This window comes from Oncorhynchus gorbuscha, linkage group LG02 (genome assembly GCF_021184085.1).
Source record: "Oncorhynchus gorbuscha isolate QuinsamMale2020 ecotype Even-year linkage group LG02, OgorEven_v1.0, whole genome shotgun sequence".
Taxonomy (NCBI): domain Eukaryota; kingdom Metazoa; phylum Chordata; class Actinopteri; order Salmoniformes; family Salmonidae; genus Oncorhynchus; species Oncorhynchus gorbuscha.
In genome coordinates this window covers 105,257,391-105,277,762 of record NC_060174.1, presented here as the reverse complement: position 1 = coordinate 105,277,762, position 20,372 = coordinate 105,257,391, and the positions used below count along the sequence as shown (strand labels likewise).

Genomic DNA, 20,372 nt, shown 5'->3' with positions numbered 1-20,372 from the left:
TCCAAGTGTTTGACAAGGGGGAGGGGACCAGTAACTTTATGATCAACTTTATGATCAACAAAGACCCAGATACAGTCAGTTATCATACTTGGGTCAACCTACTATGATGTGGTTTCATCCAAATATCATCCAATCATCTGTCTAGTACTATGGCAACAAAAACAGAATGTGCACCCCTTGAGGTTCCCAGGACCAAGTTTGAGAAATGCTGGTTTCCAGCATTTTATAGTTCTGACAGAGTACCCAGACAACAGGACTATATACCCACATCTGATCTCAACACATATCTGCTACCACTGAGGGAGAGAGGGGGGCCTCTATGGCTCCAGGCTACACCAAAAGGCCTTTGTTCAAGGGCCCCACTGTATAAGGGAGAGAACATGGTGTGTTTAAGGGACAACACAGTGTAGACATTAAAGCTTGATTCAAAGTTTTTGCAGAACAATTAAGTACGGGGTCCTGGGTACTACCAGTGATAGCTGTGACCTTAGCCAGGGGTCCTGGGTACTACCAGTGATAGCTGTGACCTTAGCCAGGGGTCCTGGGTACTACCAGTGATAGCTGTGACCTTAGCCAGGGGTCCTGGGTACTACCAGTGATAGCTGTGACCTTAGCCAGGGGTCCTGGGTACTACCAGTGATAGCTGTGACCTTAGCCTGGGGTCCTGGATACTACCAGTGATAGCTGTGACCTTAGCCAGGGGTCCTGATAACTACCAGTGATAGCTGTGACCTTAGCCAGGGGTCCTGGGTACTACCAGTGATAGCTGTGACCTTAGCCCAGGGTTCTGGGTACTACCAGTGATAGCTGTGACCTTAGCCCAGGGGTCCTGGGTACTACCAGTGATAGCTGTGACCTTAGCCCAGGGTTCTGGGTACTGCCAGTGATAGCTGTGACCTTAGCCCGGGGTCCTGGTTACTACCAGTGATAGCTGTGACCTTAGCCCGGGGTTCTGGTTACTACCAGTGATAGCTGTGACCTTAGCCCGGGGTCCTGATAACTACCAGTGATAGCTGTGACCTTAGCCAGGGGTCCTGATAACTACCAGTGATAGCTGTGACCTTAGCCCGGGGTCCTGATAACTACCAGTGATAGCTGTGACCTTAGCGCCTCACATCCAGTGCCAGGAAGCAGGAGGATCTCTTAGCTGGATCTACTGTAGGAGTGGACAGTAGACCAGGGGGAAAGATTTAGCTGTGTCTCCATTAAAATGGATAGGGTCATCTTTTACGACCAAGATACGTACAATTCACAACAAATAGCAGACAATCGGTGTAAGCTACACAGCACAGAACATGGCATAATGTTTCCGTCCTATGTCTGGCAGTAGGTTACTGAGCCTCACAGAATCTTAGGGGAGGACAGGTATGGCCCGGCGAAGACAACTCTTCACTTGGACAAGATACTTATTTAACTATTCAACTGAATCACTGCCACCACTCAAACCTTCCATAGTTCGTCCGCAATATGCATGTGTACAATGGTCTTACCTTGTGGAGCAGGGGCAGACACTGAGGCACCTTGCGCTCCGGGCTCTCCAGCTTGACGATGCTGATGAAGTCTGACTCCTGGCGCTCATCTTCACTGGTGTTGCACAGGGACAGAGGGTGGGACTGGAGAGGAGAGAGAGAAACCAGGGGTTTAGAGCCAACCCAGACATTTAAACAAATCAGGCAAAGCCAACCAGACATTTAACCAAACCAGACGTTTAGAACCAAACCAGGGGTTTAGAACCAAACCAGGGGTTTAGAACCAAACCAGACATTTAACCAAACAAGGGGTTTAGAACCAAACCAGGGGTTTAGAACCAAACAAGATGTTTAACCAAACCAGGGGTTTAGAACCAACCCAAATATTTAACCAAACCAGGAGTTAGAACCAAAACAGACAGAGGGGGCACCAAACCAGCTGTGATTTTACCAGGTTGCAAATTGGAATAGGTAGCAAAATAAGTGGTTGTGGTTATATCATGTCAGTCAGCTTTGCTTTGCTGTGACCAGCATACATACAGTAGCATAGGCCTATTGGTTTTTCTAAAGGACAGTGCAGTATGAAGACATCAACAGAGCAGGTGTCACTCATTTAACACAAAACACAGCTCTGGTGGTGAGGGCAGGCAACAACACATCCGCCACACTGATCCTGAACACGGGGTCCCCTCAGGGTTGTGTGCTTAGTCCCCACCTGTAGTCCCTGTTCACCCACAACTGCGTGGCCAAGCACGACTCCAACACCATCATTAAGTTTGTTGACGACACAACAGTGGTAGGCCTGATCACCGTCAACGACGAGACAGCCTATAGGGAGGAAGCCACAGGCCTGGCCGGGTGGTGCCAGGATAACAACCTATCCCTCAACGTAACCAAGAATGGTTATGACTGGTTTATGAATGGTTATGACTGGTTTATGAATGGTTATGACTGGTTTATGAATGGTTATGACTGGTTATGACTGGTTTATGAATGGTTATGACTGGTTTATGAATGGTTATGACTGGTTTATGAATGGTTATGACTGGTTTATGAATGGTTATGACTGGTTTATGAATGGTTCATGAATGGTTATGACTGGTTAATGACTGGTTAATGACTCGCTTATGACTGGTTTATGAATGGTTATGACTGGTTTATGAATGGTTATGACTAGTTGATGACTAGTTGATGACTGGTTTATGACTGGTTAATGACTGGTTAATGTTAATGACTGGTTAATGACTAGTTAATGACTGGTTTATGACTGGTTTATGACTAGTTTATGACTGGTTAATGACTAGTTTATGACTAGTTAATGACTGGTTAATGACTAGTTAATGACTGGTTAATGACTAGTTAATGACTGGTTTATGACTGGTTAATGACTAGTTAATGACTAGTTAATGACTGGTTTATGACTGGTTAATGACTGGTTAATGACTAGTTTATGACTAGTTAATGACTAGTTTATAACTAGTTTATGACTGGTTAATTACTGGTTAATGACTAGTTTATAACTAGTTTATGACTAGTTTATGACTGGTTTATGACTGGTTTATGACTGGTTTATGACTAGTTTATGTGCCACAACTGCCTGACTTAAATGTAAATGATAGAATACTACAGACATCAGAGCACCAGCAACGTAAAAAAAAACAACAGTTTTGACTGATCATTACAGAGGGCCTTGTACACTAACAAGCCAAGAAGTCTGTCTGCACCAGACCAGGGTTAGACTTTCCATTTCTCAGCGATGAGACAAGACTGTAACTACCAATTGAATACCACGAAATTGGGGAGAAAAAGAGGTAAAAAATAAGAAAGAAATTGACTTTCCGTTTCTAAGCTTAACAACAAATGCCTCCCAAATGGCACCCTATTCCCTATATAGTGCACTATTATAGCACCCTATTCCCTATATAGTGCACTACTATAGCAACCTATTCCCTATATAGTGCACTACTATAGCACCCTATTCCCTATATAGTGCACTATTATAGCACCCTATTCCCTATACAGTGCACTACTATAGCACCCTATTCCCTATATAGTGCACTAATATAGCACCCTATTCCCTATATAGTGCACTAATATAGTACCCTATTCCCTATATAGTGCACCACTTTTGGTTAGGGCCCATAGGGGTCAAAAATAGTGCACTATAGGGGACGAAGCTAAAGTTTGGCCTTCAGATACAGCTGGGTCGTCCCCAAAACACAACACTAATAGGGGCTAAATCAGAGGTCAGGCGTTGTGTTTACAGCTCTCACAGAAAAAACACTGTTAAACTGGATGTGAACTAAGTATTTACAGAGACCGACTGGGAGAGATGTTATTGTAAACAGAGGACAGAGTGTAGTCACAGCACACAGCTGGAGACGCGTACACACACACGCGTCACACACACACACGTGTCACACACACACACACGCACATGTAGGGTCATATCCTCCCCCCTACCGAAATACCTTACCCAACCTGCTGTAGCTATGTGTCTGCCATATGACTGATGAATAGAGGCTGCTAATGTCCAGCAGGCCCAGTCTGATTGGTCTGTCCAGCAGGCCCAGTCTGATTGGTCTGTCCAGCAGGCCCAGTCTGATTGGTCTGTCCAGCAGGCCCAATCTGATTGGTCTGTCCAGCAGGCCCAGTTTGATTGGTCTGTCCAGCAGGCCCAGTCTGATTGGTCTGTCCAGCAGGCCCAATCTGATTGGTCTGTCCAGCAGGCCCAGTCTGATTGGTCTGTCCAGCAGGCCCAGTCTGAGGGTTCTGTCCAGCAGGCCCAGTCTGATTGGTCTGTCCAGTAGGCACAGTCTGAGGGTTCTGTCCAGTAGGCCCAGTCTGAGGGTTCTGTCCAGTAGGCCCAGTCTGATTGGTCTGTCCAGTAGGCCCAGTCTGAGGGTTCTGTCCAGCAGGCCCAGTCTGATTGGTCTGTCCAGCAGGCCCAGTCTGATTGGTCTGTCCAGCAGACCCAGTCTGATTGGTCTGTCCAGCAGGCCCAGTCTGATTGGTCTGTCCAGCAGGCCCAGTCTGATTGGTCTGTCCAGTAGGCCCAGTCTGATTGGTCTGTCCAGCAGGCCCAATCTGATTGGTCTGTCCAGCAGGCCCAGTCTGAGGGTTCTGTCCAGCAGGCCCAGTCTGATTGGTCTGTCCAGCAGGCCCAGTCTGATTGGTCTGTCCAGCAGGCCCAGTCTGAGGGTTCTGTCCAGCAGGCCCAGTCTGAGGGTTCTGTCCAGTAGGCCCAGTCTGATTGGTCTGTCCAGTAGGCCCAGTCTGAGGGTTCTGTCCAGCAGGCCCAGTCTGATTGGTCTGTCCAGCAGGCCCAGTCTGATTGGTCTGTCCAGTAGGCCCAGTCTGAGGGTTCTGTCCAGCAGGCCCAGTCTGATTGGTCTGTCCAGCAGGCCCAGTCTGATTGGTCTGTCCAGCAGGCCCAGTCTGATTGGTCTGTCCAGCAGGCCCAGTCTGATTGGTCTGTCCAGTAGGCCCAGTATGAGGTTTCTGTCTAGCAGGCCCAGTCTGATTGGTCTGTCCAGCAGGCCCAGTCTTATTGGTCTGTCCAGCAGGCCCAGTCTGATTGGTCTGTCCAGCAGGCCCAGTCTGATTGGTCTGTCCAGCAGGCCCAGTCTGAGGGTTCTGTCCAGCAGGCCCAGTCTGAGGGTTCTGTCCAGCAGGCCCAGTCTGATTGGTCTGTCCAGCAGGCCCAGTCTGAGGGTTCTGTCCAACAGGCCCAGTCTGAGGGTTCTGTCCAGCAGGCCCAGTCTGATTGGTCTGTCCAGCAGGCCCAGTCTGAGGGTTCTGTCCAGTAGGCCCAGTCTGAGGGTTCTGTCCAGCAGGCCCAGTCTGATTGGTCTGTCCAGCAGGCCCAGTCTGATTGGTCTGTCCAGCAGGCCCAGTCTGAGGGTTCTGTCCAGCAGGCCCTGTCTGAGGGTTCTGTCCAGTAGGCCCAGTCTGATTGGTCTGTCCAGTAGGCCCAGTCTGAGGGTTCTGTCCAGCAGGCCCAGTCTGATTGGTCTGTCCAGCAGGCCCAGTCTGATTGGTCTGTCCAGCAGGCCCAGTCTGATTGGTCTGTCCAGCAGGCCCAGTCTGATTGGTCTGTCCAGCAGGCCCAGTCTGATTGGTCTGTCCAGTAGGCCCAGTATGAGGTTTCTGTCTAGCAGGCCCAGTCTGATTGGTCTGTCCAGCAGGCCCAGTCTGATTGTTCTGTCCAGCAGGCCCAGTCTGATTGTTCTGTCCAGCAGGCCCAGTCTGATTGTTCTGTCCAGCAGGCCCAGTCTGATTGGTCTGTCCAGCAGGCCCAGTCTGATTGGTCTGTCCAGCAGGCCCAGTCTGAGGGTTCTGTCCAGCAGGCCCAGTCTGATTGGTCTGTCCAGCAGGCCCAGTCTGATTGGTCTGGCCTTGTCCAGGCTTGCCCTGAGACATGGCTGTGTTCCTATGGCGCCATAGGACTCTGGTCTACAGCCCATAGAAGTCTGATGGATCCATGTCTGAGGACAAGGCCCTGGGTTCTGTCAAGCTAACTCTGGAGCTACGTTACGGAGCCTGGCAGCTGCTTTCCCAATCTACGTTATCTAGGCCCAAATTAGAGAGCCACAGTGGAACAATACAAGTCCAAAAATCTCAAATGACAACTGCCGCTCTGTCGTCGACACCACCACGCCTTGACATAGTACAGACTGAGGAACAATGTACCTATTCAGGCTTTTAGCTTGTGTATGCCGCATTAAGACCACTGGGAACTCTAGGAAATACGAGGTCGAATCATGACGTCGGTGATCTTTCCTGTGGGAAAGTCAGAGCTTTAGAAAGAGTCCCGAGTTGGAATTCTGAGTTGGACGACCATTTAAAAAACGTTTTTTTCCCTTTTCTAGAGTAACAACCGACAACAACAACAACAACCCGTTCCCAGGGTTCCCAGGTGTTTTCGAACACGGCATTAACACGGCATTGTCTATTACATTCAATCAATGTAACCCACTGGTACCATGTTCACATGTAACACAACACTTAGCAATGTAACACAATGAACCACAACCTAGCAATGTGGAAGTTGTGGAATTACTGGTATAAAACTACTGACATCAAAATCTGTCTATAATCTGTCTATGATCTGTCTATGATCTGTCTATAATCTGTCTATAATCTGTCTATAATCTGTCTATAATCTGTCTATGATCTGTCTATGATCTGTCTATAATCTGTCTATAATCTGTCTATGATCTGTCTATGATCTGTCTATAATCTGTCTATGATCTGTCTATGATCTGTCTATAATCTGTCTATGATCTGTCTATAATCTGTCTATAATCTGTCTATGATCTGTCTATGGTCTGTCTATGATCTGTCTATGATCTGTCTATAATCTGTCTATAATCTGTCTATGATCTGTCTATAATCTGTCTATGATCTGTCTATGGTCTGTCTATGGTCTGTCTATGATCTGTCTATGATCTGTCTATAATCTGTCTATAATCTGTCTATGATCTGTCTATGGTCTGTCTATGATCTGTCTATAATCTGTCTATAATCTGTCTATGATCTGTCTATAATCTGTCTATAATCTGTCTATCATCTGTCTATGATCTGTCTATCTTGTGTCCTCCTCCCAGAGCGCTAAGAACCTTGGCGTGATCCTGGACAACACCCTGTCGTTCTCAACTAACATCAAGGCGGTGGCCCGTTCCTGTAGGTTCATGCTCTACAACATCCGCAGAGTACGACCCTGCCTCACACAGGAAGCGGCCCAGGTCCTAATCCAGGCACTTGTCATCTCCCGTCTGGATTACTGCAACTCGCTGTTGGCTGGGCTCCCTGCCTGTGCCATTAAACCCCTACAACTCATCCAGAACGCCGCAGCCCGTCTGGTGTTCAACCTTCCCAAGTTCTCTCACGTCACCCCGCTCCTCCGCTCTCTCCACTGGCTTCCAGTTGAAGCTCGCATCCGCTACAAGACCATGGTGCTTGCCTACGGAGCTGTGAGGGGAACGGCACCTCAGTACCTCCAGGCTCTGATCAGGCCCTACACCCAAACAAGGGCACTGCGTTCATCCACCTTTGGCCTGCTCGCCTCCCTACCACTGAGGAAGTACAGTTCCCGCTCAGCCCAGTCAAAACTGTCTATGATCCGTCTATAATCTGTCTATAATCTGTCTATAATCTGTCTATGATCTGTCTATGATCTGTCTATGATCTGTCTATAATCTGTCTATAATCTGTCTATGATCTGTCTATAATCTGTCTATAATCTGTCTACAATCTGTCTATAATCTGTCTATAATCTGTCTATGATCTGTCTATAATCTGTCTATAATCTGTCTATGATCTGTCTATAATCTGTCTATAATCTGTCTATAATCTGTCTACAATCTGTCTATAATCTGTCCATAATCTGTCCATAATCTGTCCACAATATTTCACTTTCCTTGTACTGTCTGTATCCAATGCTTGCCAACTTCTCTGACCTAGGCCTGCCTGCATTGAAGATTCTAACATGTGGTTGTTCGTGACAGTGCCTATGTTTTGCATTGCTTACAAGACTAGGCATTATATTCTTTTTTAAACATGCCCTCACTTCACTTACAATCAACTGACTGTGAACAGTGTCCAGATACCACTATTTGTACCCTTTTCCAGTTAGTAGGAGTCTGGTGCTAGGCTATAAACAGCATCATACACAGGCAGACAGACAGACTGAAACCTCTTCATTTGGTTTTTGTACGGGCTTGAGAAAAAGTGGGCCTGGGAACCAAAATCACTGAGTCTCTATTTCACAGGGACTAGAAACCACAGAGCGCACAAACAGTTCTCTGCTCTGTTAACAATGGTCACTCCTCCTCCTCCCTCCTTCCCTCTCCTCCTCCCTCCTTCCCTCTCCTCCTCCTCCCTCCATCCTTCTCCCTCCCTCCCTCCCTCACCTCCTCCTACTCCTCCTCCTCCTTCCCTCCCTCTCCTTCTCCCCCCTCCCTCCTACTCCTTCTACCCCTCCCTCCCTCCCTCCCTCCCTCTCCTCCTCCTACTCCTCCTCCTCCCTCCTCCTCCTCCTCCCTCCCTCCCTCTCCTTCTCCTCCTCCCTTTCGTCCATCTACATCTGTTTACAAAGCTGGGGAGATCTTCTATTCTCGTCCTTCTTCTTCTCCTCATTCCTTTGTAGCCACGATTAAAGACATTCCTATTCAGCTCAAAGTCTGACTGCCCCAAAAATACTCCAAGGCAAGAATCTAACATCCTGAGAAACAAACAGACCAGCAGAAAAACATGGAAAATAAATAGTAGCTATGGTGAGAAGTCAATCATTTCTTCCCCCTCTTTGCCCACGGGGTCTTCTTTTATCATGTGCCAATAATCGGCAGCACCGCGACTAAGGAACTGTGACAGCATGGACAGCGCCATTGAGGCTATCTTCATTTTAAAGTAGTTAATTAGTCTTCTTCTTCATTGGTTGGTTGCTCACAACTCATAAGAATCCACACCCAATGGACTACTTTAAAATGGTGGAAGCCCTCAATGGCAATGTCCATGTTGAAACGGGTTTTATCCATGATGAATCCTGTACCTATCTATTTTATATTTTTGTTGACCAAATTCAAAACTCTTTCATTGAAACAAAACATGTCTAATTTCATGGGCTTATTTTAGTGGCCAGATTTTTGGGCTGAGTAAAACCTCTCACTTCGTCTCTTCCTCTCTGGTCAGGGTGAGACAAGAGAGAGATGAGAGACGAGACAGAGAAACAGAGACAGAGACAGAGAGACAAGAGACAGAGAGAGACAGAGAGAGACAGAGACAGAGACAGAGAGAGAGAGAGACAGAGAAACAGAGACAGAGAGAGAGAGAGGAGAGAGAGACAGAGAGAGAGAGAGAGAGAGAGAGGAGAGAGAGACAGAGACAGAGAGAGAGAGAGAGAGAGAGAGAGAGAGAGAGAGAGAGAGAGAGAGACAGAGAGACAGAGAGAGAGAGAGAGAGAGAGAGAGAGGGAGAGAGGGAGAGAGAGAGAGAGAGAGAGAGAGGGAGAGAGGGAGAGGGAGAGAGAGAGGGAGAGAGGGAGAGAGAGAGAGAGAGAGAGAGAGAGAGAGAGAGAGAGAGAGAGAGAGAGAGAGAGAGAGAGAGAGAGAGAGAGAGAGAGAGAGAGAGAGAGAGAGAGAGAGAGAGAGAGAGAGGAGAGAGAGAGAGAGAGAAACAGAGACAGAGACAGAGAGACAGAGAAACTCAGTAAGACCAAAATAATGGTGTTCCAAAAAAGGTCCAGTCACCAGGACCACAAATACAAATTCCATCTAGACACTGTTGCCCTAGAGCACACAAAAAACTATACATACCTTGGCCTAAACATCAGCGCCACAGGTAACTTCCACAAAGCTGTGAACGATCTGAGAGACAAGGCAAGAAGGGCATTCTATGCCATCAAAAGGAACATAAATTTCAACATACCAATTAGGATCTGGCTAAAAATACTTGAATCAGTCATAGAGCCCATTGCCCTTTATGGTTGTGAGGTCTGGGGTCCGCTCACCAACCAAGACTTCACAAAATGGGACAAACACCAAATTGAGACTCTGCACGCAGAATTCTGCAAAAATATCCCCCTTGTACAACGTAGAACACCAAATAATGCATGCAGAGCAGAATTAGGCCGATACCCACTAATTATCAAAATCCAGAAAAGAGCTGTTAAATTCTCTAACCACCTAAAAGGAAGTGATTCCCAAACCTTCCACAACAAAGCCATCACCTACAGAGAGATGAACCTGGAGAAGAGTCCCCTAAGTAAGCTGGTCCTGGGGCTCTGTTCACAAACACAAACACACCCCACAGAGCCCCAGGACAACAGCACAATATATATATATATATATATATGCCATTTAGCAGACGCTTTTATCCAAAGCGACTTACAGTCATGTGTGCATACATTCTACGTATGGGTGGTCCCGGGGATCGAACCCACTACCCTGGCGTTACAAGCGCCATGCTCTACCAACTGAGCTACAGAAGGACCAATAGACCCAACCAAATCATGAGAAAACAAAAAGATAATTACTTGACACATTGGAAAGAATAAACAAAAAAAACAGAGCAAACTAGAATGCTATTTGGCCCTAAACAGAGAGTACACCGTGGCAGAATACCTGACCACTGTGACTGGCCCTAACAGAGAGTACACAGTGGCAGAATACCTGACCACTGTGACTGACCCAAAATTAAGGAAAGCTTTGACTATGTACAGACTCAGCGAGCATAGCCTTGCTATTGAGAAAGGCCGCCGTAGGCAGACATGGCTCTCAAGAGAAGACAGGCTATGTGCTCACTGCCTACAAAATGAGGTGGAAACTGAGCTGCACTTCCTAACCTCCTGCCCAATGTATGACCATATTCGAGAGACATATTTCCCTCAGATTACACAGATCCACAAAGAATTTGAAAACAAACCCAATTTGGATAAACTCCCATATCTACTGGGTGAAATTCCACAGTGTGACATCACAGCAGCAAGATTTGTGACCTGTTGCCATGAGAAAAGGGCAACCAGTGAAGAACAAACACCATTGTAAATACAACCCATATCTATGCTTATTTATTTTATCTTGTGTCCTTTACCATTTGTACATTGTTAAAACACTGTATATATATATATAATATGACATTTGTAATGTCTTTATTGTTTTGAAACTTCTGTATGTGTGATGTCTACTGTTAATTTTTATTGTTTATTTCACTTTATATGTTGTCTACCTCACTTGCTTTGGTAATGATGTTAACACATGTTTCCCATGCCAATAAAGCCCTTGAATTGAATTGAATTGAAACAGAGACAGAGACAGAGACAGAGACAGAGAGAGAAACAGAGACAGAGACAGAGAGAGAGACAGAGAAACAGAGACAGAGACAGAGAGAGAGACAGAGAAACAGAGACAGAGACAGAGAGAGAGACAGAGAGAGAGACAGAGAAACAGAGACAGAGACAGAGACAGAGACAGAGAGAGAGACAGAGAAACAGAGACAGAGACAGACAGAGAGACAGAGAAACAGAGACAGAGACAGACAGAGAGACAGAGAAACAGAGACAGAGACAGACAGAGAGACAGAGAAACAGAGACAGAGACAGAGACAGAGAGACAGAGAGAGAAACAGAGACAGAGACAGAGAGAGAGAGAAACAGAGACCGAGACAGAGAGAGAGACAGAGAAACAGAGACAGAGACAGAGAGAGAGACAGAGACAGACAGAGAGACAGAGAAACAGAGACAGAGACAGAGACAGAGAGACAGAGAAACAGAGACAGAGACAGACAGAGAGACAGAGAAACAGAGACAGAGACAGACAGAGAGACAGAGAAACAGAGACAGAGACAGACAGAGAAACAGAGACAGAGACAGAGACAGAGAGACAGAGAGAAAAACAGAGACAGAGACAGAGAGAGAGAAACAGAGACCGAGACAGAGAGAGAGACAGAGAAACAGAGACAGAGACAGAGAGAGAGACAGAGAAACAGAGACAGAGACAGACAGAGAGACAGAGAAACAGAGACAGAGACAGAGACAGAGAGACAGAGAGAGAAACAGAGACAGAGACAGAGAGAGAGACAGAGAGAGAAACAGAGACAGAGACAGAGAGAAAAAAAAACCTTGACAAAGTACAGGCTCAGTGAGCACAGCCTTGCCATTGAGAAGGGTAGACACAGGAAAACCTGGCTCCATGTAGAGGAAAGGCTGTGCAACCACTGCACCACAGCAGAACCTGGCTCCCTGTAGAGGAAAGGCTGTGCAACCACTACACAACAGCAGAACCTGGCTCCCTGTAGAGGAAAGGCTGTGCAACCACTGCACAACAGCAGAACCTGAGACGGAGCTGCATTTCCTGATAAAAATGTAAAAAAATATCAAAACATTTAGAGAGTGCCATTTTCCCAAATATGAAACCCTTATTCAAGGTTTCAAAGACCTCTCTAATGAGGATAGGCCACCCGTCCTGTTGGGGGAGGACGCAGAGAGCTGTGGGTTGGCAGCACACTACATTGCTGCCTGCCATAAGTTGAGGGACAGTGTCTGACAGACCAATCAACCTGCACATGTCCTCTACTGTATGCTTATTGTTGTTGTTGAATGTATGGTTATTTTGACACTTGGTTATTGTTGTTACTGTTGACAATTTTGATTCTCATTTTTATTTTTATATTGGAAATATCCAAAATGAGCTTTGGCAACATGCACATTGTTATGTCATGCCAATAAAGCAAATTTAATTGAATTGAAAATTGAGAGAGAGAGAGAGAGAGATTAGACCCAACCAAATCATGATACACGCACGCACAGACAGAAACACACACAGAAACACACACAGACACGCACGCACAGACAGAAACACACACAGACAGAAACACACACAGAAACACACACAGACACACACTCATTGACACACACAGACAGACAGAAACACACAAAGAAACACACACAGACACACACTCATTGACACACACAGACAGACAGAAACACACACAGAAACACACACAGACACACACTCATTGACACACACAGACAGACAGAAACACACACAGAAACACACACAGACACACACTCATTGACACACACAGACAGACAGAAACACACACAGAAACACACACAGACACACACTCATTGACACACACAGACAGACAGAAACACACACAGAAACACACACAGACAGACACACTCATTGACACACACAGACAGACAGAAACACACACAGAAACACACACAGACACACACTCATTGACACACACAGACAGACAGAAACACACAGACACACACTCATTGACACACACACACGGACACACTCATTGACACACACAGACAGACAGAAACACACACGGACAGAAACACTCATTGACGGACAGAAACACTCATTGACGGACGGACGGACGGACAGACGGACAGACAGACAGACAGACAGACAGACAGACAGACAGACAGACAGACAGACAGACAGACAGACAGACAGACAGACAGACAGACAGACACTCATTGACACACACAGACAGACAGAAACACACACAGACAGAAACACTCATTGACAGACAGACAGACAGACAGACAGACAGACAGACAGACAGACAGACAGACAGACAGACAGACAGACAGACAGACAGACAGACAGACAGACAGACAGACAGACAGACAGACAGACAGACAGACAGACAGACAGACAGACAGACAGACAGACACACAGACAGACAGACAACACACTCACAGACAGAAACACACTCACAGACAGACACACACTCATAGACACACACACTCACAGACACACACACACACACACACACACACACACACACACACACACACACACACACACACACACACACACACACACACACACACACACACACACACACACACACACACACACACACACACACACACTCACACACTCACAGACACAGACAGAAACACACTCACAGACACAGACAGAAACACACTCACAGACACAGACAGAAACACACTCACAGACACAGACAGAAACACACTCACAGACACAGACAGAAACACACTCACACACACACACAGACAGACAGAAACACACTCACAGACACAGACAGAAACACACTCACAGACACACACAGAAACACACTCACAGACACAGACAGAAACACACTCACAGACACAGACAGAAACACACTCACAGACACAGACAGAAACACACTCACAGACAGAAACACACTCACAGACACAGACAGAAACACACTCACAGACAGAAACACACTCACAGACACAGACAGAAACACACTCACAGACAGAAACACACTCACAGACACAGACAGAAACACACTCACAGACAGAAACACACTCACAGACACAGACAGAAACACACTCACAGACAGAAACACACTCACAGACACAGACAGAAACACACTCACAGACAGAAACACACTCACAGACAGAAACACACTCACAGACACAGACAGAAACACACTCACAGACAGAAACACACTCACAGACACAGACAGAAACACACTCACAGACAGAAACACACTCACAGACACAGACAGAAACACACTCACAGACAGAAACACACTCACAGACACAGACAGAAACACACTCACAGACACAGACAGAAACACACTCACAGACAGAAACACACTCACAGACACAGACAGAAACACACTCACAGACAGAAACACACTCACAGACACAGACAGAAACACACTCACAGACACAGACAGAAACACACTCACAGACACAGACAGAAACACACTCACAGACAGAAACACACTCACAGACAGAAACACACTCACAGACACAGACAGAAACACACTCACAGACACAGACAGAAACACACTCACAGACAGAAACACACTCACAGACAGAAACACACTCACAGACACAGACAGAAACACACTCACAGCACCAGACAGAAACACACTCACAGACCAGAAAACACACTCACAGCACCAGACAGAAACACACTCACAGACAGAAACACACTCACAGACAGAAACACACTCACAGACAGAAACACACTCACAGACACACCGGAGATTAAAAGGTCAGGTTCTTCCAAGAGGACTGGAGGAGTAGGAAGGAGTAATGTTAGAGACAGAGCAGAGGGTCTGTGGTTTTGCCAGTCTAGAGACTCTCTCTCTCTGTCTCTGTCTCTCTCCCTCCCCCCCTCTCTCCCTCCATATCCCTCTCTCTCTTTCTAATCTCTCTCTCTCTCTCTCTCTCTCTCTCTCTCTCTCTCTCTCTCTCTCTCTCTCTCTCTCTCTCTCTCTCTCTCTCTCTCTCTCTCTCTCTCTCTCTCTCTCTCTCTCTCTCTCTCTCTCTCTCTCTCTCTCTCACTCGCTCTCTCTCTCTCTCTCTATCACACACGCTCTCCCTCTCTCGCACTCGCTCTCCCTCTCTCTCTCCTCAGGGCTTCAACTCAGGGCCAACAGGTCTGTCTCATGTTCTCCAGCTCAGGGAGTCAGTAGGAGTCTGAGGTGATTAGACAAGTTCAAACAGCAACACTTCCTCTGAACCGTGTGAACTTCCTGTCCCCGTCAGAGATCTGTGTCAACAACAAAGGGACGGTTCGTGGGGAAAAGATGAGTTCGCCGGCCGCCTGTCTGATGTAGACCGCCTATCATTAGCGTGGGTATGAGAGTTGTAGAGTGTGTGTGTGTGTGTGCACGCATCGGAGTGAGTGTGTACGGAAGTCTGGGATTGTGTGAATGTGTGTGTGCGCGAAGCACTGCCGCAACGCATTATATTTTACAATGAACTACTTCCTCCACTAACAGAACTACTTCCTCCATTAACAGAACTACTTCCTCCACTAACAGAACTACTTCCTCCACTAACAGAACTACTTCCTCCACTAACAGAACTACTTCCTCCACTAACAGAACTACTTCCTTCATTAACAGAACTACTTCCTCCACTAACAGAACTACTTCCTCCATTAACAGAACTACTTCCTCCATTAACAGAACTACTTTCTCCATTAACAGAAGAGAACTACTTCCTCCACTAACAGAAGATAACTACTTCCTCCTCTAACAGAAGAGAACTACTTCCTCCACTAACAGAGGATAACTACTTCCTCCTCTAACAGAAGAGAAGATAACTACTTCCTCCATTAACAGAACTACTTCCTCCATTAACAGAACTACTTTCTCTATTAACAGAAGAGAACTACTTCCTCCATTAACAGAACTACTTTCTCCATTAACAGAAGAGAACTACTTCCTCCACTAACAGAATAGAACTACTTCCTCCTCTAACAGAACTACTTCCTCCACTAACTGAACTACTTCCTCCACTAACTGAACTACTTCCTCCACTAACAGAAGAGAACTACTTCCTCCATTAACAGAACTACTTCCTCCACTAACAGAAGAGAACTACTTCCTCCACTAACAGAAGAGAACTACTTCCTCCTCTAACCGAACTACTTCCTCTGTTAACAGAAGAGAACTACTTCCTCCACTAACAGAAGAGAACTACTTCCTCCACTAATAGAAGGGAACTACTTCCTCCACTAACAGAACTACTTCCTCCGTTAACAGAAGAGAACTACTTCCTCCACTAACAGAAGAGAACTACTTCCTCCTCTAACAGAACTACTTCCTCCGTTAACAGAAGAGAACTACTTCCTCCACTAACAGAAGAGAACTACTTCCTCCTCTAACCGAACTACTTCCTCTGTTAACAGAAGAGAACTACTTCCTCTGTTAACAGAAGAGAACTACTTCCTCCACTAACAGAAGATAACTACTTCCTCCACTAATAGAAGGGAACTACTTCCTCCACGAACAGAACTACTTCCTCTGTTAACAGAAGAGAACTACTTCCTCCTCTAATAGAAGGGAACTACTTCCTCCACTAACAGAACTACTTCCTCTGTTAACAGAAGAGAACTAATTCCTCCTCTAATAGAAGGGAACTACTTCCTCCACTAACAGAACTACTTCCTCTGTTAACAGAAGAGAACTACTTCCTCCACTAACAGAAGAGAACTACTTCCTCCACTAACAGAAGAGAACTACTTCCTCCACTAACAGAAGAGAACTACTTCCTCCACTAACAGAAGAGAACTACTTCCTCCACTAACAGAAGAGAACTACTTCCTCCACTAACAGAACTACTTCCTCTGTTAACAGAAGATAACTACTTCCTCCTCTAATAGAAGATAACTACTTCCTCCTCTAATAGAAGGGAACTACTTCCTCCGTTAACAGAAGAGAACTACTTCCTCCCCTAATAGAAGGGAACTACTTCCTCCTCTAACAGAAGAGAACTACTTCCTCCACTAACAGAACTACTTCCTCCACTAACAGAAGAGAACTACTTCCTCCTCTAATAGAAGGGAACTACTTCCTCCTCTAATAGAAGGGAACTACTTCCTCCACTACTCTTTGGTCTGCATCAGCCAGCTGTCCCCTATTGCGTAATTGTATTTATGTTAATAAAGGATGTGAAACAATGTGAATGTTTACTGGCTGTATATATTGTACACAGGCCTACATTCATTCATATGGGCAGGGATGTTTACATTTCAGCCATTTAACAGACTCTCTTATCCAGAGACACTACAGTAGTGAGTCATTTAACAGACTCTCTAATCCAGAGACACTACAGTAGTGAGTCATTTAACAGACTCTCTGATCCAGAGACACTACAGTAGTGAATCATTTAACAGACTCTCTGATCCAGAGCCACTACAGTAGTGAGTTATTTAACAGACTCTCTTATCCAGAGACACTACAGTAGTGAGTCATTTAACAGACTCTCTTATCCAGAGACACTACAGTAGTGAGTCATTTAACAGACTCTCTTATCCAGAGACACTACAGTAGTGAGTCATTTAACAGACTCTCTTATCTAGAGACACTACAGTAGTGAGTCATTTAACAGACTCTCTTATCCAGAGACACTACAGTAGTGAGTCATTTAACAGACTCTCTTATCCAGAGACACTACAGTAGTGAATCATTTAACAGACTCTCTGATCCAGAGACACTACAGTAGTGAGTCATTTAACAGACTCTCTTATCCAGAGACACTACAGTAGTGAGTCATTTAACAGACTCTCTGATCCAGAGACACTACAGTAGTGAGTCATTTAACAGACTCTCTTATCCAGAGACACTACAGTAGCGAGTCATTTAACAGACTCTCTGATCCAGAGACACTTACAGTAGAGAGAATCCATTTTCATACTTTCTTCACACTGGTCCCCCGTGGGAATCGAACCTACAACCCTGGCGTTACAAACACCATGCTCGACCAACTGAGCCACACGGGACGTACAATCAATCACGTTTATTGACAAAGCCCTTCTTACAGTACAAACAGCTGAAACCACAAAGTGCTGTACAGAAACCCAGCCTAAAACCCCTAGACAACAAGCAAGGCAGATGTTGAAGCCCTGTGATGTAACACTAGGCACGTTTACTGCAGCTTTTCATTAAATCACATATGGCTATAAATATTGTATATACACAGTACATTCATTCATTCATATTGGGCGGCAGGGTAGGCTAGTGGTTAGAGTGTTGGACTAGTAACCGGAAGGTTGCAAGTTCAAACCCCCGAGCTGACAAGTTGCAAATCTGTCATTCTGCCCTTGAACAGGCAGTTAACCCACTGTTCCCAGGCCGTCATTGAAAATAAGAATTTGTTCTTAACTGACTTGCCTAGTAAAATAAATGTAAAAAAATATGGGCAGACTATTGGATAAATATATAGCCTACAGAATTTGGTTCAGTTCTAAAATGCATTTGTTTACATGGGAAGAATAGTGTATATACATGTGTTAATATAGTGATATTAAGGCTGAAGGCTAAAACAACCTATCAAGGCCTGTATGTATTTGCTATAATTTTTTAAATTTTTTAAATAATGTATTTCCTCCACAAATACCACGGTCAGCAACTTGGTCGGTTTCTTCCTGTGTCTCCAGGCTTTTCTCCTTCAAATCCGACCATTCTCTGATACATGCCAGATAACTTGGAGACAACCTGTCATCACCTAGTCCACAGTTTTTTTTTTTACCTTAATTTAAATATTTATTATTTTCAATGACGGCCTAGGAACAGTGGGTTAACTGGTCTAGGAACAGTGGGTTAACTGGTCTAGGAACAGTGGGTTAACTGGTCTAGGAACAGTGGGTTAACTGGTCTAGGAACAGTGGGTTAACTGGTCTAGGAACAGTGGGTTAACTGGTCTAGGAACAGTGGGTTAACTGGTCTAGGAACAGTGGGTTAACTGGTCTAGGAACAGTGGGTTAGTGGGTTTAACTGGTCTAGGAACAGTGGGTTAACTGGTCTAGGAACAGTGGGTTTAACTGGTCTAGGAACAGTGGGTTTAACTGGTCTAGGAACAGTGGGTTAACTGGTCTAGGAACAGTGGGTTAACTGGCCTAGGAACAGTGGGTTAACTGGCCTAGGAACAGTGGGTTAACTGGTCTAGGAACAGTGGGTTTAACTGGTCTAGGAACAGTGGGTTAACTGGTCTAGGAACAGTGGGTTAACTGCCTTGTTCAGGGGCAGAACGACAGATTTGTACCTTGTCAGCTCAGGGATTCGATCGAGCAACCTTTACGGTTACTAGTCCAACGCTCTAACCACTAGCCTACCCTGCAGACACTGTGCACAATTATTTAGGCCTCCCTATAGACTAGTGTGTATACCTCCCTATAGACTACTGTGTAGACCTCCCTATAGACTACTGTGTAGACCTCCCTATAGACTACTGTGTAGGCCTCCCTATAGACTACTGTGTAGACCTCCCTATAGACTACTGTGTAGACCTCCCTATAGACTACTGTGTAGACCTCCCTATAGACCTCCCTATAGACCTCCCTATAGACTAGTGTGTAGACCTCCCTATAGACTACTGTGTAGACCTCCCTATAGACTACTGTGTAGACCTCCCTATAGACTACTGTGTAGGCCTCCCTATAGACTACTGTGTAGACCTCCCTATAGACTACTGTGTAGACCTCCCTATAGACTACTGTGTAGGCCTCCCTATAGACTAGTGTGTAGGCCTCCCTATAGACCTCCCTATAGACCTCCCTATAGACTACTGTGTAGACCTCCCTATAGACTAGTGTGTAGACCTCCCTATAGACTAGTGTGTAGACCTCCCTATAGACTACTGTGTAGACCTCCCTATAGACTAGTGCTCAACACCCAACAATATTTTCCTTTCCATTATTGAGGACATTTAAAATGACAAAATGAACAGGTTATGAAATGCCATGTCAAAAAAACTATTAAAATAAAAAACCTAGATCTATATTGTCGTCACTGAATGAACGGTGGGCAATCGAATTGCACTTGATTGAATTTTAATGATGTCAATAGCCCAAAAAAGTTATAAATGTATGGCTAAAAAAATGACGGGTTTCAGAAGAAAGTTCTTTGTTTCTGGTCATTTTGAGCCTG

At 45.6% G+C, this 20,372-nt stretch overlaps 1 protein-coding gene across 1 annotated transcript in view; it reads right to left on the bottom strand.

The window, feature by feature from the left end:
- Nucleotides 1–20,372, bottom strand: part of LOC124014849 (E3 ubiquitin-protein ligase RNF43-like) — a 252,329-nt gene that overhangs the window by 102,142 nt on the left and 129,815 nt on the right. The window contains exon 3 of the mRNA XM_046329869.1: nucleotides 1,491–1,613. Within this exon, the coding sequence (XP_046185825.1) occupies nucleotides 1,491–1,613 (123 nt within the window). The remainder of the gene's footprint in view (nucleotides 1–1,490; nucleotides 1,614–20,372) is intronic.